At 37.3% G+C, this 22,840-nt stretch overlaps 1 protein-coding gene across 1 annotated transcript in view; it reads right to left on the bottom strand.

Moving 5' to 3' along the window:
- The window catches only part of hiw (highwire), a 1,788,684-nt gene that overhangs the window by 1,465,754 nt on the left and 300,090 nt on the right, over positions 1 to 22,840 (bottom strand). Inside the window, 3 exon segments of the mRNA XM_067112237.1 lie at positions 1,632 to 1,796; positions 20,361 to 20,691; positions 21,000 to 21,110. Coding sequence (XP_066968338.1) covers positions 1,632 to 1,796; positions 20,361 to 20,691; positions 21,000 to 21,110 — 607 coding nt within the window.

Here is a 22,840-nt window from a genome sequence, read left to right as displayed (position 1 = left end):
AATGAATATCTTGCAGAATTTGCCCAGTGATGTTCAGCACGTAATTTTTTATTCTGATGCTTGCGCGGACAGAATAGAAATTCCCATATGGCTGCTATGTTTATGCATGCATTGTCCAAATTTCTAATATACTGACAATAGATCACAAATTTCTCATTTCCGGTCATTCACACATGGAGTGTGACTCCGACCACTCTGTCATTGAAAGACTCAAGAAAGGAGAGCCACTGCAATCCACCATCCACGTGACTGGTACCAGCTGGTAAGATTGGCAGGAAGAAGATTTCAGGTTCATGCAATGACTCAGGAGGACTTTTATGATTACGCACAGTTATTTAAAGGCCCTCTGGTAAAAAGATCAAAGAACAGCAATAATGACAAATTTAACTGGTCACAGTGCCAGTGGTTCAGGTATCAGCGCCCCATTGGAATTTTGTTGTATAAAGGATCTCTTTCAAACGAGGAGGCGTTTGAACAAGTAGATATGAAAAGAAGAGGACAGGATAATCCAAATTTGATAGATGTCAAAGGAATATCATTCATTACTGTCTATCAGTAAAGAAAAAAGAAGGACTTGATTGATCTATTGCCTTTGGTTGATCCTATGTTTCACGATTTTTATAAGGCACTACCAGATATGAGTAATGTTCAGGATTGTGATCCTGACTTAAGGGAATTTGTTGAATAAAGCAATTTATAGCTTTTACACCTATGCAATGCTAACTAAAGTTGTATTTCTTTAACTAGATGAATCTCTGAGGATATAATTTTTTGACATTTCATTATGCCTAGATAAGTCTCTGGGAATTTTTTTTTCAACATTTTATTATACCTAGATAAGTCTCTGGGAATTTTTTTCAACATTTTATCATACCTAGGTAAGTCTCTGGGATTTTTTTTTATGGAAACCTAATTTTCTTCAATGAATTGACTGTACTAAAACTGTATTTCTGTAACGGTTTATTATACCTAGATGAGTCTTTGAAAAAATTGTAAAGTTTTATTTTGAGAAAAATATTCCTTTTGTTTTTTGTATGATTATGCAATGCCAACTTAACTTGTCATTTAACCGTTTATTATAAATAAATAGGCCCTCTTGAGAAATGAAAATTATCATCAGCGGTATTTTCTTTACAAAATAAAGTTATAGTATCATAAAAATGCATTTAATTAGCCTAAAAGAGCTATGTGACAAGTAGGTCAATGAGGTTAAAGGGATATGTATGATATGTAATGATAACAAAGTGGTTAAAAGGGCAAGTCTTGGTCAAAAAGTGACATGTACTGATAACAAAATGGTCAAAGAGAGGTAAGTCCTTAAAAGTATATAAGAACTTTGAATATATTAATGTCTTCATAGTGCATGAAAAATACCTCAAATCCTTTAAATTTAGTAAAGAGTTCAGATCGCTATCTTCTATCAGTGATTTATTGAATGCATTTGAAAACTTTAAATGCAATTTTCTCGAAAGTTCCATTTTGGACTTACCCCCTTTTTTGCCAGCATGAGTGAAATATTATTAAGTCCAGTACCTTTATTGGAAAATATATTTCTAGGCAATGTGTACCACAGTACAGTACTGCAAAAACATGAAAAATAGAGGGACTTTTAACTCCTGTACTTTGCTCACCTGTGTTATCACAATGCAACGTATCTTTGCCGAACATGTATAATTCTCCATCTCTAGTGACCAAGGCTGATGTCCCATTATTACATGCTGCAGTGATAACAAACTGACCATCTAATTTTATCATTTTCTTTGGTTTGACAGGTTTAGGCTGTCGTCGACCCTTACCTGAAAATTCAAGACAATTTTATATATGTAATACAGGAAATAAGATGTTAAATAAAAAAATTCTTACTCTATCAGAGGCCAAATTAAGAGAGTAATAACTCGATTATTATCATAATCCCCCATCTTTACTTTTGCAAAGCAGTGAATCTCTACTTAAAGGAAAAGTAAAAAAAAATAATACAGTAAACCTCAATATAATCACAGTCACTTTAATTATTCAAACCACCTCATCTTAAAGAACCTCAACTTACCAAATTTGTGCTATCAGTGACCTTGACATGATTATTTGCTAAACTACCATTTTAGATATGATACATTTTTACATTAATCTCTAACACTGAATGTTAGCGTAAAGTAAAGATTATTTTAGGTTTAGAATATGTAGAAATGTTGTTAGCTTTAATATATCTTGAAAATACTCAAGGGCAGGGAATACAATATTGTCTTTGTTACTTATCAGACAGCCAGACCCTACAGCACCTGATTAGTTGCGGTGCTGCTGTAGTCCATTTTAAGCTGTCACATTAAGCCTTCACCTGAGTTAAGAGATTGACTGCTGAAACATTCATGAAAAATGATTGAGATGAAGTATCAGAGAATCTCAGAAAATGAAAAACTGTATGACAACTGTATGAATAGGGCCTTATGAAGGGCTGAACTTCAATGCATGAGCCTATCATAAAAAATTGCAATCTCTCACTGTTTAGGCATGTGGTGCAATCTCTCACTGGTTAGGCATGTGGTTTTCAAGTGTGTGCCATGGTATCTCAGTATATTCAATAATTTGATTAAAATCTTGAATTAAGTGTGCTGCTGTGCAGTAAATATGATAGGAAATGAATAATAATCATCTTTGTTCAATTGAAAGTAAATTTACTGTATATAACATACTTAAGTGAAATTAAAATGGACTTGCCACTAACACAAGCTTTGGGGTGTTTAGGTACCATGTTATGGATAACCATTCTAGAGGTACCATAAAAACCATTGTAATTAAAGGGGTTGGCCTAAATTTTCATATCTTATATTCACTCATTTTTTTACCTTCAAGATTTGCTATACATAACTGATATAAAAGCAAGCAACACTGTATCACATCTTCTGCTATAATATTAGGAATAGAAAAAAACTTATCAGTTGAAAAATGCTGGACCAGAGTTTGGATAGAAATTCCAGCACAGAGGCTGGAATAGACCACATAAGATACAAGGTCCTGTGGTAATTATATTTCAGGAGAAGAGAGACTTGACAAAATAACATTCACAACCTTTTGCTACCATTTCTGGTCAAAGTGAGGGGCATTTATGCAAGTGACAGAAGGCTACTCACCCGCAATACAATACAATCCTACTGAATGCTACAAGAAAGCATCTTGCTTTTGGGCACAATGTAAAAATATCATGAAAATATTCATACTAATATTAAATATCACTGGTGCCCTTCAATGATTCACTGTTACAAAAGTCAAGCAACATTTTGCATAACCAATAGGAAATCAAGAACAGAAAAAAAAATCCCAAAAAAGAATTCAATAAGGAAATATGAAAATTTTCAATATCTATTTACAGTCAAACCCCCTGTATTCATGGGGGATATGTACCACAATGCCCTGCGAACAGCTAAAATCCACAAATACTTAAAACCCCCCTCTAAAAGTGCTTATAACTGCCTATCTTGAAAGTTCAAACTTAAACTATCATCCTACATCAAATATACCTTAAACTATTATCCTATCACTGTATTAACCTTTGAAATATTATTATTAACATCATTTCAAAGTCATTTTAACCAATACCCTTAAAAATATGTACAGTACATATACTGTATGGCTTACAGATATGTGTGTGAAAACTATAATCCAGTTCCCCCTACCTATTCAGGCAGGCATATTTTCTTTTACAGGGGAAACATTGGTATGTACATAATTCACGAGAGAGAGAGAGAGAGAGAGAGAGAGAGAGAGAGAGAGAGAGAGAGAGAGAACAAAAATACATATGCACACTGAAAATACAGTATTTAATACAGGCAGTCCCCGGTTAACGGTGGGCTCGGTTAATAGCAATCCGGTTTTACAGGGCTTGTCTAGTGACGAAAATCGGCAATTTTCGGCGCCGAAAATCGCCAATTTCCGCTTATCGGCGCCGATAATTGGGTATTGGCGCTGATACATAAATACCAGAGGCATTGATAACCGAAAATCAGTACTTTTCAGCGCTGATAAGCCCCCGAAAATCACTGAAAAAGCGCTGAAATCGCAGATTTTCGGTTATCATCACACCCCCAGAATGGAACCCCCTCCAATAACCGAGGACTGCCTGTAATAAGATTATGTAAATCATAGCACGGGCACTCTCCGGTGATAAATGTTGATTATAGATGATAGTGATGAATTAGCAGTGTAGCCTGATGAATGACGATGAAGATATAACTGCACAGCAAAACAGAGGAGTTACATCTCTGAGGGCGCCTCTTCCCCTTCTTCAGGAGGTGCTTCGTCAGGGGTTTTGGGAGGCACTTTTTCAGGAGCTTGGGGAGGCACTTCTTCAGGGGTTTGGGGAGGCTTTGGAGGTCCTTCTTCATACAGGCAGCCCCCGTTATCGGCAGCCTCGGTTACTGGCGATCCGGTTTTATGGCGCTTGTCTAGCAACGACAATAACCAGATTTTCGTCGCTGATAACCGGTTATCAGCGCTGATAACAGTTATCGCACTGATCGCCTCTTATCGGCGGTGCCACTAACCGGTTATCGGTGCCGCTAACTGTGGATCAGTGCTATTATCGCCAATTTTCGGTTGTCATCATGCCCTCGGGAATGGATCCCCGCCAATAACCGGGGACTGCCTGTACATTTAATAAACATAGTGATAGGCAACTGCTGTTGCTGCTTCTTCATGCTGATGAGGGCTTGGTTATAGGGCACCAATGCCACAACAAGGGCATTCGAAAACTTTAAGAAGCGTTCCATATAAGGATCCCATAACAAAGCTGCATCCTGCACCTCCTTGATTACCCTCTTCCTACACCTCCTTGATTATCCTCTTCCTACACCTCCTTGATTATCCTCTATGTTGGCACAGACATTCCAAAGACAGGCCCTCATCCTCCTCCCCTGAACTTGGAGTGTCTTCTTCCTCGCTGGCAGACTTCATCAGCTCTTCCAAATCCTGGTCCATCAGGGGGTCAGAATGGGCATGAACCAGGTCTCCCGCATTTATCAGTAACAAGCAATTTTTTTTTTCTTATCTGGCCAAACTTTATAGTTCAATTTTTAAGTTAGTTTTGAACAAAAAAACAAAGTACAATCCCTGGTATTTCTGCTACTTTTGGCTGTAATACAAAATCTGCAAAGAACAGTAGTGTTAGGTAGCATAACTTTATCAAAAACAAGGAAATGAAAAAAAGGTGGATAAATAATTGTATGAGGAAGGATCACTTAAATACTATTAATGCAAGGATATGCAGTCAACATATTGAAGAAGAATACAAGAGGAACGTCATGGATGAACTACTAAATATACCAGATTCAAAATGAAAGATGAGAACTACTAAATATACCAGATCCAAAATGAAAGACATTGAAAGCAGATGCATTACCAACTCTTCATTCACCTGTCAGCCAATAAATGGAAATGTGCCCATGTTTTGTTCATCATTTTCTTTTTGCAAGATTCATGGAAATTCAACAAGGAAATAATATAAGCTGCACAGAAAATAATGAGTTCTATTTAAATTACTCTTGCCCTAACAGTGCACAATACATAGGTGATTATTTTAGTGGAAAAATGTAAAAATGTATTTTTCTTTTTGTAAGATAAAGCTGACCTCATGTAGGCATAGGCTGTGATGCCTAATTTTCCATTAGATCCTTTGTTGCGTATTTTCTTTATTGTTTTAGAAATACTAAGTGCAAGGAATATTTGAGAAATTTCCCAATAAAATTCTCGGAATATATGTATATCTCTCTCTCTCTCTCTCACTCACTGGGCAAAAGATAAAATTTATCTATTCACATGTGTATGATGCAAACAAATAAAATTAGCATAGTGAACAATATTTCAGGTGTACTGGTCTTGTATAGTTAAATGTTGTGTCAGCACAGGCTGTTAATTCTTGATGCGTATATGAATTTGGAAAAAGTAAGTTGCTTTTGGTATTTTACTCTGCTCAATCAACTTTTGTAAAAATATTGGAAATAAAGCTCAAAAATACAAACAAAACTTGAAGGGTATGGGAAAAATTTATTGGTTTGCACATCATGCAATAATCAAACAATTCCTTGTTTAAGAAGAATCTGAGTTCATGTCAGCAGAGAACAAAAATGTATTCTCACTGTTGTAAGATCAGCATTCTGCTCAAGTTGGGTAAAATACCAAGTAAGAGCGTACCTTTTCTTCAAGGATGTCTCTCTTTGAGGTAATAAATATAATACAGAGAAATAAAATTGTGATACAAGTTTAACTGAAAGTTCATTGGCAGATTGTATGGAACCAGCTTCACCTCAAAAATTACATATGAAAAAAATAAATCAATCAAGATTTATGCTTTTCTGCAATGCTTTTTTGCTGTCAAATGATGGGGATTTTCTTTCTGACAACAGTGAGACCGATGGAAATTCAATCAGTTTTGAAGAGACAGAAATATGATTTAAAGAAGCAATAGAAAAAGAAGGGCTAGAATATTTTAGAGGATACATTGCAAAAAAATTTCCTCATCCATTTCTTGGGATAAATATGGAAAATGGAGATAACACATGGATTGGATACATTAATAGAAAGGATAGGCCCTTAATGGGACCTACGAAAGAATTAATTGAAAAAGTTTGATTCATCAACAAATTATTCAAAACTTTCCATGCAAATAAAACTTTAGAGGAAAAATTTTCAGTTAAAACCTTATCATGTTATATTGCTACCTTAGTGGTATTGCCAAAAGAGGTAATAACTTTTTTTTAAAGCAGAATGTTTATTAGAATAAGGATTTTAAATAAAAGTATGGTTCAAGAGAGGAAAGAAAAATGCTAGATGTAAAAAATCCTATATTATTTTGTGAATATTTCGTGATAAAAAGGATAAAACTTTATGGAATATTTTATTAAACATCTACATTGACAATATGTTTCAAATACTTTGTTTCATAAATTGTGCTCAATAATAAAAAGCTCAAATATGACTTAATATGTCACTGTGATAATCACAATTATGTTAAGATTTTATAAGAATTCAAGCCTTTCGTTACTAGAAAAGTCATAGGTAACAAATAAGGACATTTAAGATAGCCTTCAATTATTACGAACCAGCAAGTGTTTGTTTTTATTTGTGAAAAGGAGCAAATTCTGATAAACGTTATGTTATTCTTATGGCGATGCCCCTTGTCTGGACAGTGTGACGTCACATGCATCTGCCTACCTGCACATTTCTCAAAAGTAGAATGACCCTCTCTCTTCTTTAGGTGTTAGTAGGGACTCTCCAAGTTTTCTCTGACCACAGGCTGAATCATATGATATTCAGAGCATGATGGTGATTTTCCAAATAAGATGGATAGCTATGGAAATGGTCCATTCTTAGCACGATTTTTGAGGCCAGGCTCTTCTGCCAACAATTTATCAAATACAATATTAAAGTACTTGCTTGGCACTTTGGCAGAAACTCCAGTCTTGCTCTGACCTCCAATGAAACAAAATTTCTTCTACCAATAAAGGTACAATAACTCAAGGGTAGGGGCAAGGAACATCATGTGAGATCTTTTCTTTCAAACCATGGTATCTGAATGAATTTCACAGGAAAGAGTTCATTTGGTTTGGATAGGCCACATAAGAAGCAATTTGGCAACCCTTAGGCCTCAGTCCAGTGTATGGGTGGAATGGCAATTGTCTGTAAGATTTTATTATGGAGATTCTGCTACCAATCTCCCCAACTGGCAATTGTATGCCCCATCCTAAGTTTTAGGCATAAAATAAAAAAAAAAGTCACCAACAAAGGAGATTACATCTTGCTAGTTCAGCTAGCACCTCATGAAATGGAAGACAGTGAATTTGCATCCTCAGATAGTGAAAACAGTGAGTGACAAAGGAAGACTTAGGAGCACTGGAATTACCGATGATGTTGATGATCCAACATACCAGCAAGAACACAGTGATAAAGAATGTGATTTAAGCACACATTATGAGGTAAAGTGACAGATGATGAAATGGCAAGACTAATGGGAAGAGGGTCTTTTGCCGAAGTGGTCGGTGCTAAAGATCTCCCTCAACAAGTAGTGAGGCCAGTGGTGTTTAGTGGCTCGACATTTGAAAACAATGGTAGGACTGATTTAAGACATTATATATAAGCTCTGGTACTATGACTTGGCTGGTATGCAAACTGGTCGACCAGCAAGTAGCTGAACCTTATCAATATTTCTAGAGATTGTTTTAAAGGTCACCTTTTGCACTATTTTTAGTATGTTTTTAAACCTTTACACAGAAGTTTACTGTATTCTGTAATATACACCCACACTCACTCTCACTCTCTCCAGCACAGTATTTTTATTGAAATGCATCTATAGTAAACCCCCTGTATTCGTGGGGATGCGTACCACCCCACCCCCCCGCGAATAGCTAGAACCCACGAATACTTAGAACCCTTCTAAAAACACTTAGAACTGCCTATTTTGATAGTTCAAATACACACAAAAAAAACTAAAAATGCTTATACAGGTATTATCCTACTTACGATGGGGATTAGGTTCCAAAAAACCCATCGTTTGTTGGAAAAAACATAGGCTATCTCGAATATAGCCTACCCTACACTAGGATATTCGGTACCATGTATACATATATGGTAACCTACCCTACACTAAAAAGTATACTCTATACATACTGTACATGGTATAGTACAGTAATCATTTATATCAGCTAATTCTGAAGGTTCATGCAGAATGACTTATGATAATTCAATACAAAGAGAAATTGAATAACAAACAAAAGTTAGCTTAGCCTACACTATGGTATATCATATAAATATATGGTAGCGTAGCCTACATTATACTGTACTCTATATTCACATATCATATTATACAAACATCAACATAACGAATATGCATCTTTTTCATGGATCTTTTAAAATGTTATGCCTTAATTCACTGTATCCAATAATATTGTATATATATATTATTATACTGCTTTTGCATTATAAATTGTGATCGTTGTTTTGGTTTGGAAATCGTTTATGCAGTGTTTATTTTGCCATTTTAAAGTTCAGAGAGCTTTTCTTGCTTCTAGTTGTGCAAATGAAACTTTATTTATATTTGGTTATTTTCTTTCGTTAAGAAATTAAGCTATTTCTTTCGTTAAGAGATGATGTTGGCCATTCGGGGGCATTTGTTTTGTGTAAAAAAATCAAGATTCCGTTCACTATTTTCACTTGATTTCATAATAATACGAGCTTTACTTATTTATCGTTTATTGGCGTAAAAATAGCACTAATTTGTTCTTTCATACCCAGTAGTTTTGATTAAAATACTTCCTATCCCATTTTAATTATGGTCAAGTTTCATCCATGTTGCCAATGCATGATAAATTATAGTCATTAGCAGCTTGAACATTGTTTTCTCAGCTTCAGCTACAACTTGCAGCATAAATTTAGCAGTGTATTTCCTTGCCGATCTTTTATCCATAGTGAATAAGGGTACAATGTAAAAATATATCAGTCCTATTCTACTTAAAGTCATTTGTACTATGACCTAAGGTAATTGTGTATTACCATACGATGGTTGAAATACAAGCTAAAGGGCTGTTGTTATTTGATTCAGTGATAAACAAAACAACAGTTTCTCGGTCGGTTATTTATGGCTGTACACATTCTCTGTTACTTTTTAAACTAGATGATGAGGAGGAAAAGAAGTTGGTCTATTGTAATTTGGTCTCTCTCGCTGGCTGATTGTACACTGCTGCCTGCCCCCACACGAAATTTTAAAATATTTTATAAATATTGTCGTATCGGTATTAATTGCTTAACCCATTGCAAAATCAAATTATTGTAAGGTGAACTATCATAACTCGAACACTACCTGAGTATTTTAATAGTTTTATCACAAAAAGTGCATTTAGTCATGAAAATCAGATGAAAATACAGTACAGGCAGTCCCCAGTTATCGGCAGAAGTTCCGTTCTGAGGGTGTGATGATAACCGAAAATCGCCACAAACTGAAAATCAGCGATTTTTGGCACTTTTTCGGTGAGTTTTGGGGCTTATCAGTGCCAAAAGGTGCTGATTTTCAGTTATCGGCGCCTCTGTTAGGTATGTATCGGTGCCAATACCCAATTATTGTCACTGATAAGCAGAAATCGGTGATTTTCGGCGCTGAAAATTGCCGATTTTCGCCGCTAGACAAGAGCCATAAAACCGGATCACCGCTAACCGAGCCCACTGTTAACTGGGGACTGTCTGTAACTAGTGAATATTTCTCAGTGAAAAATACCATGAATGGGCGAATTTTCAGCGAATAATGGTTATATATGTTCCATAGTGAAATCCGCGAATAGGTCAGTCTGTGAATATTGAGACTGCGAATGCGGGGGTTTACTGTATAGCCTTACAGTATGCAGTTAGTCATACATATATATATTTAAACCTATGTATGTGTATACATACACATATATTTCACATTAACCGTCTGGTGATCCGTTGGTGTGAAACCACGTCAATGAATTTTTTGCCGTAAGTGCTCCTGTTATTTTTGGGGTAAATTCACCAAAAATAAAAAGAAGTCATCCAAAGAAAATGAGGACTGAGCCATTGTGTGGGCAGATCTTGGACCTACAAGAAAACATAAACAGGAAACCAACAGCTATCGCGCATGCGCCGCAGTCCTCCCCCAACTCAAGCAGTTCACCTCCTGTTTTGACCAAGTTCAGCACGTCTTTTTAGCACTCTCACGTTTTTTGCTTTGTCGTCATTTGTCTGCGTTTGTGAAGTGCTTTCGCTTTTGTTATTGTAATAAAAGTGTTTGCAAGTGATTGTTGAGTACTTTGAATAATATTTCAAGTGTTTTTCGATAAGATAAATAGTGAAGAACAATGGCCTATCCTTTATGAGTGTGTGAATAATTTTTTGTACGCCTGTTTGTGCATCTGTAAATAACTTCAATGTGCATCTATTATATATCAATCGAACAGCCATTCTTTGTACTTTATCGTGCTGAATGGCAAAATGTAAAAATATCAACGTTTCTATAATAACATCTTTAGCGAACAATTGACTTCATGTGAAAAAAAACAAAACTAACGTCTTTGAGCTTCAATTGATCAATTATTTACTGGGAACACCTATTGATTTTAGTAATATATATACAGTATAGGAAATTTATTCAGCTTTCCATTGCAGTTTTCACTTTTTTTCCTAGCATTATTTATTACAGAGTAATTACGAAAAATGTCAGCATATATATATACGTATACGCACTGAACGCTGTAGTTCGGCTGGAATTTATGCATGCATAGATAATTTTTGTATGCCTGTTTGTGCATCTGTAAATAACTTTAATGTGCATATATTATATATCATTTGAACGGCCATTCTTTGTACTTTATCGTGCTGAACAGCAAAATGAAAATTATCAATGTTTCTATATAATAATCTTTGGCGTATATTTTCTTAGAAAAAGTTTGTCTGTAATCTAATGACAATTGCTCAATTTTATTCTAACAATACTGTCTCTCCTCTTGCCAGATGTTGCGGCTGGCTAGCGAACCTCTTGAGGACATTCGGGGACCCACGCACCAACCGAAGGGTACCACTGACGTGCACACCTGCTTCATACAGTTCCTGGGCCAGGGATACTGAGTTATAATAATTATCCATAAACAGGTGGTATCCCTGGTTACGGAAATGATCCACAAGACCAAAGACAGTGTCACACAGCGTGGAGAAGACCGTGAATACACAGAGAAGTCAACGACGTATCCAGTGTTGGATTCTGTAATAAAAAAGAACTTCACACCATATTTCTTTGGCTTCTTGGGGTTGTACACTTTTATCCTTAGATGTCCTTTGTATGGCATCATTCCCTCATCCAAAGAAACGTTCTTGGAAAGAACCATGAGAAACTGGCACCGTTCACAAATGTACTCCAACACTGGGCGGACTAAGATGAGGCGATCTGGGTTATTCCAGGGTATGGCCCTTCGGTTGAAGGCGTTGAAATACCTGTCCAACGCCAGTTAACTATCATGGGGCATAATGCCGGGTACATTGGGTGTACTTAAAAAAAAAATCCAATATTGCCTGATGTCGGCAGCAGGCATCATTCCAAAAAAAATGTGGAGCCCAAAAAATGCGCCATGTCTGTGAGGTTGCAGCCCCGCCATCGATACGACAACGTCGTCTGCAGTTCCTCACAGCAGTACCGAGTGTAATCCGCCGTCTCTGCAACGAGGTATTCCAGCAATTCCCGTGTAAGGAAGAGCTGAATGAACCCCAGTGCATTGAGAGGCACAGGGACGGTCAGTCCAGGTACTGCAGTAAATGGGTACATGTTAGGTGGGGTGGGAGGGGGTCCTCCAACCACCCCTCATCACTTTCGGACAAACGGCCTTCACCTAGGCTGCCGCGACGTTACGACCTTCTACGGGCACATGCGCGCATACGGCTTCGCAACCCCCCCCCCCCCACTGGCCCATCTCCCTCACTTTCTGTCTCATCCCCACCAGCCACAATCAGTGCCTCCTCCTCCTCAGACTCTCCTTCATAAGCACTAAAACCACTGAACTCGAGTTCACTTTCATGCTCTGGCTCTCGTACGGACATTGGGGGAAAATATTCGTCATCACTGATATCGGGCATGATGTCCTCGTCACTAGATGACCAACTGCCATCAAAATGAGGACTTTCCACCTGCTCTTGATCGAGCTCCAACAAGTATTCATCAATGTCCTTTTGTTGGAGGCCTCCCAAATGTTTACGAATGCCTCTCAGGACACCCCGATGTTTCCTAGGGGTCGTAAAAGGCACAGGGTACAGCCCTTGGGGCCCACGGTCACTTTCGGCCACACGTGGCCGTACAACACGGCGATCATAAGATGGATCACCTTGGGTGCTGGGTCCCTCTCCAGCATCAAAGTCTAAAACGCGTCTTACACGCTCACTACCGACAGGCAATACGCGCCTTTCAGAGTCCTGACAATGTTGGGACATCTCTGCGTATGTCCCATTGCATCACAAACACGCTAACACTTGCACAAGTTCAGCAAAACACGAACGGGTCAAGAAATCGCTCTCTGACGATGCGTCGCTGATGCTTTCTAGTGGGAGAAGAAAGAAATTCCATTGTTTGTTTTTTTTCTTAAATTGGACAACAAAGTTTGCCCGGTCTGGGGGTGTGCTTGATATATATTTAGCCAGTCCCTCAAGGGTTAAAGTTTGATGGTTGTTGTTTATAAGCATACTGAGTGTTAACTTTTATGTGGTATTGTCAAGATTAGGTGAGGAAGGGTACAGAGTTGCCCTTGAAAACTCCTAAATTTTTTTACTTGTCATTATTCGGATTTTGCCATTATCCAATGGGCCATTGGCTCTATTAATTCAGATAATTGAAGGATTAATGTACATTAAGAGACACCAAAAATTGGATTGCTGACAAGTGCCACTCCCTTGCCTGAGCTTTCTGTAGGATACCAACATGACTACATTTAGGGATGAGTGGGAGCCCAACCTCTAATACATGACATCACTGTCATATTGTCTAGGACCAACACAAAGTGGGTCCTCTTTGGAGGCTTTAATTTTCCGAGAGACAGGATGACAGCCACCAGCTCAGAAAATTAACATGACACCTCCCTAAAACAGGTAGCTATCTTCCAGCTACCTGACAATCCTTCCAATGGCCTCCCTAACCTGCCAAGGAAACATCTGTATGCATTACTACCCACACAGACAGTGGAGTCAGTTCAACTTGTTTTGCAGAGCTCCCTTCTATGTCCATGGATAGAATATCTTCCCAACTACCTAACTTTATGGGTGGAGACAATCATAAAGCCTTCTCCAGGTATGCCAGAGCCAGATTCTACTCATATTTGTAAGTCTCAGACTGGGGATTGGATCTACCCAAGACGTGAGCTGCAACAGGTTCAGGATTCATTGCAAATGCCACCAGAAAAAACCAAGATTAGGCAATGAATCTTTGCAGGCCCTTCTTTATTCTGGTCTGAGTATGGCTAGGAAGACAACCAACTGCAAGGAGTATCTCAGTGAAGTCCCAGCCACACAAAATGCCTATTTGGTGTGAGACGAGGCTTGTTCCAGTTTACTAGGAAACCTTCTGATTACTCCGTTAACCCCAATCAAAAGGTTGCAAAGGCACTTTACTTTGGTGGCTCCCCTAATTAGCCAATCATCTAGCAGGCTAGCGGTTAACTTTCTTCTTTTCTGAGTTCCTGGACAACTATCGGTACTAATTCAATATAGATTCTCCGTGCGATGTCTACCCCAAAAAGAGTTAGACCTGTCCTTCCCTATCCAAAACCCTAGGAAAGGACATAAGGAACAGTGTTAGGGACATGTTATTATATGTCTTTCAGATTAAAAGACATGGCCCAAGTCCAACACAATGAGCAAATGTATTTGGACAGCTGTAATCATCTGAAAATTGCATCACGCTATTCTTTTAAGGCCCTGGGTGGTACTCCATGACACTGCAGAGCTTCCCTATAAGGTTTACAAAATTGTTTTTACAACTGTAGTCTAGACAGTCATAAAAGGCTCTCAGAGCTCCCTTGGAATCACTTTCAGAATAGTGGACAATGTTAGGAAAGGCAAGAAGTATTACCATGCAAGGAATGCTGAAGTGGCTGTCCCATCTGAGATTTGACCCACAGGGTCACCAAACTCCTGGGTAGCCAAACTGATTGGGAACTTTTCCCACTCTCAACAGGAAGACAAGTGTTGTCCATTCCTTTGAGTAGTTGCCAGATACTGAGATAACAAAAATAAATTGCTTTATTTCTACCTTTTCTTATGTTTCTCTGTACAGGTTCACAATCCCTTATCCAAAACCCTTGGGGCCAGCTGTGTTTCAGTTTTTAGATTTTTTTTGGAGATTTCGGAACTGAAGCTTGGTCCGTAAATACACAAGCACATTTATTTCCAGCAAAAACATTCTGTAAAACTCAAAAAAAATATAGCATAAAAAAGAACCATAATCTGTGTATCCAGTTCTCGTGTATAATGTGATCTTTAATATTATGGGGTGGTTTGCCTACCAATGGGATCCGACTTTAACACTACCTTCATCCATTGTTTCCGATGTTTAGTTACTTAAGAGGGGGTCCGGTTGCATTTTTTAAATCCAATTATGATAATTTACAAAAGAAACCTATCCTGTAATTAGGTTTCATTCAGCGAGTGACAGTGACGTTGGTAAAACAGTCAGCTGATGAGTCTAAGAACATATACAGAAGCAGAATGCAAATGGCACATGATTGCTGTGTACATATTCTATAATATGATGGTAATATGACAATAAGAGATGTAATATAACTGGATACAACAAGTAAAATCACAGTCTTATTAAAATTTATCATTATTCTCAATACAACCATTGTTTGACTTTTGCAAGTGGATATCTGTTGGTGTAACAACCTAAACAGGGCCAAGAGCCAATACTGGTAGTTCTCTCTCTCTCTCTCAATATTTAAACCAAGTTCATGTTTGATGCCACCCCTTAAAATTAGGTTAAAATAGGGTTTTGGAAAAGTCACAATGCAAGATTATACGAGGTACACATTTGAATTTTCACACAAAGTGGGATTATGAATGGCACTACATTTCATCAACCTTAATACCTTATGATGACACTCCACCCTCCACTGAAAAACTTTGCTTGGAAAATTTATGATGAAGGATTGTAAGCCTGTATCAAGAAACAGCTGAATGCTATGTCATTTACCGTAACTATCGCGTGTTTATTAAGAGTTGCATTGAAGCTGTCAACTTGTTAAAACTTAGTGATTCTCACAAGTAAAAATAAAATAAATTTTTATCCCTTAAGATCTTAAGAAAGAATACTACTAAATTGAGCTGAAGGTTATAGTCACATCTGAATAAAACGAATAACAGGCAGGCTGCTAAACGTTTTGGAATATGCAACAGTGATATCTAAAACTGGCTTAGTCCCACCTTTACTTCTTTTCAAATCAAGGTAATCTGCATGTTTCAAATCAAAATTTAATTTACAAGAAAAATTATCTCTGAGTTGTGTTTCATCTAGCAACTACTGACAATGAAGATGTCAGTAGTATTCAATCAGCTGAGATTCCGCAAATGTACACAATACCAAAAGCAAATGGCATGTGACCACATTGTTAATGTTCTGTAATTGGATACAGTAAGCAAAAGAATTTTTATTTAAATGATCATTATTATAAATATAGTTGTGCTGTTTGACTTTTGCAAAAGGACACTTTTCTCAAAAAAAAATTTTGGTTTAGAGCTTTTCGGTTTTTAGAATTACGTATAAGACATCGTAAACCTGTAACTACAAAGTTCTTAAATTCTGCTGTCACATGATTAATTTCTATAGAAGTGAAGAAGCAAAACACTAGTGCCACCCAAAGGGGACACTAGTTCTCCAGGATTATGGAAGTACCATCATTTACACTGAAATATTAAAAGGGGTTGCCTCAGTGGCTTTTGTTGCCATGCTAGTAGGGAGGACGATTGTCTCCTTTAGCAGTTCTAAATGCCTGCTGAAGGAGGGACCAAGCACCATTCCCTGTTGGGAAAAAGTAGCTGTCCTAAAAATTTCACATACTTCACCTCAGTATTTTCCTTTCACTGATGAGGTATTTGCCATCCTACAAAAGGATACACACTGAGGCATCATGCCATGGGTAATCGGTACTGGTATCAGGGGGGTAGGTCACTGAACCTCTGGGCTTCGGGGAGGTTATAGTCTGAACTGGTCTTGGTATAAGAATTAGTCAAAACTATGAAAACAATGGTCGTACCTCTGTGAGTCTTCTGACTCTAAAGGGATCTGAGCAACAGACTTAAATTCTCTTTGGCCTTGGGTTTTGTTTGTTAGCTTGCTCTCAAGGCCTAAATTTTTCAGAGCATGGATCCATCCTTGCCCAGGTGGCTTTTGAAGACTCATCTCTCTTTGGAGGACTTAAAAAGTCTTGGAAATAACCTCCAACTTTAGTGATTAAGAGTTGTTTGAATACCCATCGGGAATCCTCAACAGCATCTCCGATGTAGTGGTGCTCAGTATCAAGGGCTTCTCAAATGCTATGCATTATCTTGTTCAGAAATTCTTAACAAGCTCCAGACAGAATTTTATTACTAAGGACCACTGACAGAATTTTATAACAAAGGACCACTGTTCTTGGTCAAATTGGGCCTGGGTAGCCACACTGTCAATGCCTAAAAAAGGCTTGGGAGTCTCTAATGAAGAACCATAATCCCTGGAAGGAACAGGAACTTCAGGGTAATTGTGTGGGCTCTATTGGCAGTCCTTTCAATGTCAGGTCATTGCATTAGTAAAAAACGTACTTCTATGAGAGGAAGGTGGCCCCATTTGGGTCCTCCTCAACATCAGGTTATTGCATGGGTAAAAAAGTACTTTAGAGAGAGTTGGGTGTTCCTATTAGAGTTCTCATTAATATCAGGTTATTGCAAGATAGAGCCTATATGGTTTTTCTAGGAATCATTCTCATGCAAAAACAGTGCCCCTGTGTCTTCCAGGCTCAGGAGGGGAAGCTCAGTGGCAAAGCCCATTTCATGCCCTAAATTGGGGGCATCTTTCCCCATGTATGATTCTCAACCTCCATTAAAAATGTCATACAGGGAGATCTCGAATTCCAATGTCTTCATATACTGGCCAGGACATGGAATCAGCTTGGAAAAAGAGGGGCATAGTCTGCAAGAGATCTGTTGGGGGGATGTACTCTCTTTCTCATACACTAACTTGAAAACCTTGACCAAAAAGAGCAGTCTTATGAAGCCTTTCCTTCATGATTCACTCCCAGGAGTATGTTGCTTATTTTGCACATGTCCAACAATTACCTAAATTCAACTTTATACCAGTAAGGCTATGTTTATGACAGGTGGTATGTGCCGTCCAACTGGCAAACAGCGGATAATGCAGTTTGCAGTGGGGAAAACAACCTTTGGGTTTAGCTTATAAGCAGCCCTGTAGCAAGGAAAGAAAAAACCTGAGAAATGGTTAAGTGCAAGCTGCATAAAACTAAAAGTGAAGCAGATGTGCACCTGTATGAAATGGACCGACAAAGTTATGCAAGAGATGAACTCAGTGGGTGACATTCTTCTGATGATAATTATTGGTGTCATCTCTTTGAATCATGATTCAATTAGAGGTACCATTACCAGGTTCCACTAGATTAATATATTAACAAATAAAGGAGAGAAATCCCTCTCCTGCCAAGAAAAAGCCCATGTATGTATAACATACAAAATGGGTGATAGAAATAAGTGACTTTGACATCTGATTAAGCAACCAACATAATAATGCTGATATGCATGACTTATGGTATTGCAATAATAATACAGCCTTGGAATGCTCTGGTATTCTATTAAGAGCTAGCCTAGCAAAGATGGTTATCCTTGATAAGGAACAAAAGTATTGGAAATTAATCTGAGATATATAATCTTCCTTTCATAAATGTACCTATCACAAACAACCACAGTCCAATCACATTTTCTCAAGTGGCTTCTAAAATGATGCCGCAATGTTTTACTATTTTCATGTTTGACCTAGAAATTGTAAATGTGTAAAGCATATATCATTATATGGAAAGATGGACAAAAATCTGGAAATTGTTTTGTTGGATTATATGCACTTCATACTAAATGTTCATATCTTGCTGTGATGGGCAAAGGAATGCAGTGGTGTTGAAGATGTACAGACTGAATCAGGTATATGTGCTAGTGGGTCCATGGAAAATGTCTCAATTTGTAAACATTACAACAGACCACACATAGACACTAAATAATTTTGAAGCACTAGCATGGTTACTGATGAGAAATCTGATGCCTCTTGAAGAACTTATTGTCAAATCAGAATAAGATTAAAGAAAGTCTTGCTAATAAGCCAAGCAAGGAGAACCTGCAAGATGCACTAAAGGAGCAAAATTGTCCATAAATTATATTCACTGACTATGCTGTTCATGAGGACAGATATGGCAAAACTGCTCAGTTCTGGTAAGACTATGTGGACAGCATTTTTCTTCACTTTTAAAGAGTTACTAAAGAGAGCAATTTACAACTGTACAAATGCTTGAACAATTTTGTTATCCTTTTCCTATGATCAAAATAACTATGCTATATACTGTTTGTGTGTTAACCCTATTTGTATTTAAAAACTGGGAGGTTGTTTATAATCTTCACCTAAGTACAGCCCAGTCTTAAGATGATAAAGGCTCATTTCCTGCCATTTTAAAGTTACATTTTAACAACCAAAATCATCAAAGCATGATGGGACACAACCTGGTTCTGATTCGATACAGTTTAAAGCACTGGAAAAATATCAGCAAAAATTCCAGGGGAAGGGGGGGCACCAGGCAGCCTAATGGTCCATTGGACATTAGGCATATCTAAAATGATTTGTCTCTTGCCTCTTCTGCTCTTTAGCAATATGTAAAGCTTTAAATCTGCATACAACATTACCCAAGGACCTTCATTTTTGCACTCCTTTGTATCTTCCCTAGTTACTAATCAAAATATTACAAAAATATTTGAAGACCTACTAATCATTAAAAATGATTGCTGTTTCAGAGGTGTTCATTATAGCAAACTTTTTCTGTTTCTAATAATCCCATTTTCTTCAGGACAATGGTAAACTAAACATTTTTTTATACTTACTCCCAAGTTCCTGTTTAATGGAGGCTACCAACACACATGGATTTTACTTGACTTAAAACACAGCAAATAGTGCTAAAAGGAGTCGTTAACATTTACTCCTAAGCCAATAAAACATACACTAGATTACAGCAAGGGTGGTCACACCTACATCAACCACGTCTACCTTCAACGATGATGATGATTAACACACCACTGCTCAAATACAATGTCCCCAAGAACTAGCCATCAGGATACCCTACAAAGGTCAGCCAAGTTGTAGAAATGAAACCCTGACTTACAAGTTAACAAATGAATGATAAAATGGATTATATTTCAACATAATAAGGTCCCCTGCAGTCACAACATAAACCACAATCCACTTCACTCCAAACTTCCATTTGGGATAAAACATCATTAGCCTATTCATGGTACTTACTGTGTACATCAAATGAAGAAATCTCCCAAGTGTGTCTGTATCCTCCATCAAAGATGGACTTACGAATGAGTATCCTACAGATTATGATTGAAATTTTTTCCAGGATTATAGGGAATTGTTAGAAAAGTTGAAAAACTTCAACTTAATAAAAAAGTTTGCCAATAAAACACTCATCATTTTTAACAATGTTTAAATGAGTCTCCTTCTAAAATGCTATGCTGATAGTAACAGAAATAATACAATAACCCTTTGGTGCTATTACATATCAATGACAAAATACCATTAAAATTATACTCACTAGCATCGCCATCTTCCCCGCGTCGAGCTGTCCCGACAAAAAAAGCTGCTCCCTCATCTGATACAAGAACAGCATGTTGTCCTTCATGCCCAACAGCTACATGTATAATACGTGGAGATTTGGTGATACTAAGTTCAGGCCATTTGTTTGGAGATGTGCTACTTGTACTTGGCCCTGCAGCACTACCACTGACTCCACCACTGCTATTACCTGGCCCTGAGCAGCCTGAAGCACCTGCTGAGACACCACTGCTGGCTGCCCCTGTCACTATACTTGCACTGCTACTTCCTTGCTTCATACCAACAGAAGAAGCTTTGCCACTGTAATGTATCTGTTAGGAAAATTAACAAGCGCACAATGAATAACATATACAAGACAATAACGACAAGATATTACCTCCAAAAATTACTGTAGTAAAGAAACTTTTTACTTTTGATATTTTGATCACATACTAGGTAGTTACTTAACAAACTCAAAGGTACACACACACACACACATGGTCTAAAAAAGGCAAGCTAATTAACCTGTTTTAAGATTGACCACAAATAACTTTCTTGTAGTATTCCCTCTGAGCCTATGAGTATTCATTAAGCACCTGAAGCCTAATATTATATGACTTACACATCACACCAAACTTACTCTGCCTGCTGAGGTCCTCACAAGAGTAAACTCCTTCCCAGATGCAACCATTAAAACGTCTTCATCTATCCCTGTAGACAAGGTAGCCTGTTGTTCTTGCCCACCAAAAACCTTTGGAAAAAAATTGGATGAAAATAAAATATCTTTATATTACAAAGTACAACAAAAACAATTCTATGAATTGCAACCTACGTTTAAAGTTTAAAGATTCTAAAAAAATAAAAACCGTAATGTTTCCCCCACACAATCACTGTATTTGCTGGCGCATAAGGTGACACCTATTTTACACGGATATTTTGTGGAAGAAAACAATTTTAGCATGTTTCATCATGCATTTATTGAAAGAGATTTTACAGTGATTTTTTAGAGAAAAATGTATGATTATAGTTTAAATTTGATGTCATAACAGTGCCTTTTTTGTTTTTCAACCAAGGGTTTGGACTCTGTATGAAATTTACCATAAATAAACTGTATGAAATTTACCATAAATAAACAATGTTACTTATGGGAAACCGTACCCAAACTCTTACGTCCTCTTGGGTCGGCTGTATAGTTGTTTATATGTGTTACCAGGACAGGCCACCAAGGGAGCACTATGATTTTGTTTACATCGACTCATTGCAAATGGCTGACAGGTGGATGAATGTTTTTTTTACTTAGAAAATAAATAAATGTTTCCTAAATAATGTAAGACATATCAGGTGTGGGTTATGTATGCTTGGGATGGAGGTACAGTACAGTGAGATGATATGATCTTCCCTTATAGGGTAACTACCGATGTTTTGCAAGCAATTTTTCATAATTTTGTGATAACATACTGATAATTCGGCTTGTTTTCAATATTTTATTATTAGTAACAGAGTTTACTGTAATAATTAGGCTTGTTTTTCAATATCTTACTATATTAGCAACAATTTTTGTGCCTACCCAGTATGCTCGACGTAGGCTCGGTCTCCCATTCATAATATAGCTGCATTGGACGCAGGCCAGTTTTCTGATACATTTAAAAATAAAAAAGTGTGTCTAATACACCAGCAAATACGGCACAGTAAAACGCCCGTATTTGCGGGGGATGCGTATCAGACATCCCCACAAATAGTTAACACCCCCCGCTCTACAAACGCTTATGGCTGTTCAAATACCAAATGTATACTTGAAAGTATCATCCTAGTTCAAATATACCTTAAATTATTATCCTATTATTGTATTAATCTTTGAAATGATACTAATGTCATTTCAAAGTCATCTTAAACATTTTACTCATAAAAATATATATGTAGCCAACAACAAAGAGAGAGAGAGAGAGAGAGAGAGAGAGAGAGAGAGAGAGAGAGAGAGAGAGACTGAGTTGCGTGGTTAAACAATTAAAAATGTCAATAATGCAGTATATATTTGTGTATCTAGCAACCACTCTCCCTTTCTATCCATCTATCAATCTCTCACCTTTGGCATGACAGAGAGAGAGAGAGAGAGAGAGAGAGAGAGAGAGAGAGAGAGAGAGAGAGAGAGAGAGAGAGCACTGAATGGGCAACATCATATATCTGACCATCAAGAGGGCAACACTTTCTACCCTTGTGGTCAATATGCCAAGATATTTGATATATTTGACAGGTTACACCCTCCCCACTCACTCGAGGAGACTGGGAAAAAAGATGAGGGAAAAAATTTATTTAGCTAAAATCTCACCAATTCATTATATTTTCTTTAATGAATTGATAATTTGCTGTGTTTACACTAATACTGATATTTGAAAATTAGTAAAATGAATTGATAATTTGCTGTGTTTACATAAATACTGATATTTGAAAATTAGTAAATCATTTATTTATCAAACAAAACAA

This window comes from Macrobrachium rosenbergii, chromosome 2 (genome assembly GCF_040412425.1).
Source record: "Macrobrachium rosenbergii isolate ZJJX-2024 chromosome 2, ASM4041242v1, whole genome shotgun sequence".
NCBI lineage: Eukaryota > Metazoa > Arthropoda > Malacostraca > Decapoda > Palaemonidae > Macrobrachium > Macrobrachium rosenbergii.
Note: the sequence above shows the minus strand (reverse complement) of the source record. Positions and strands in the feature narration are given on the sequence as shown.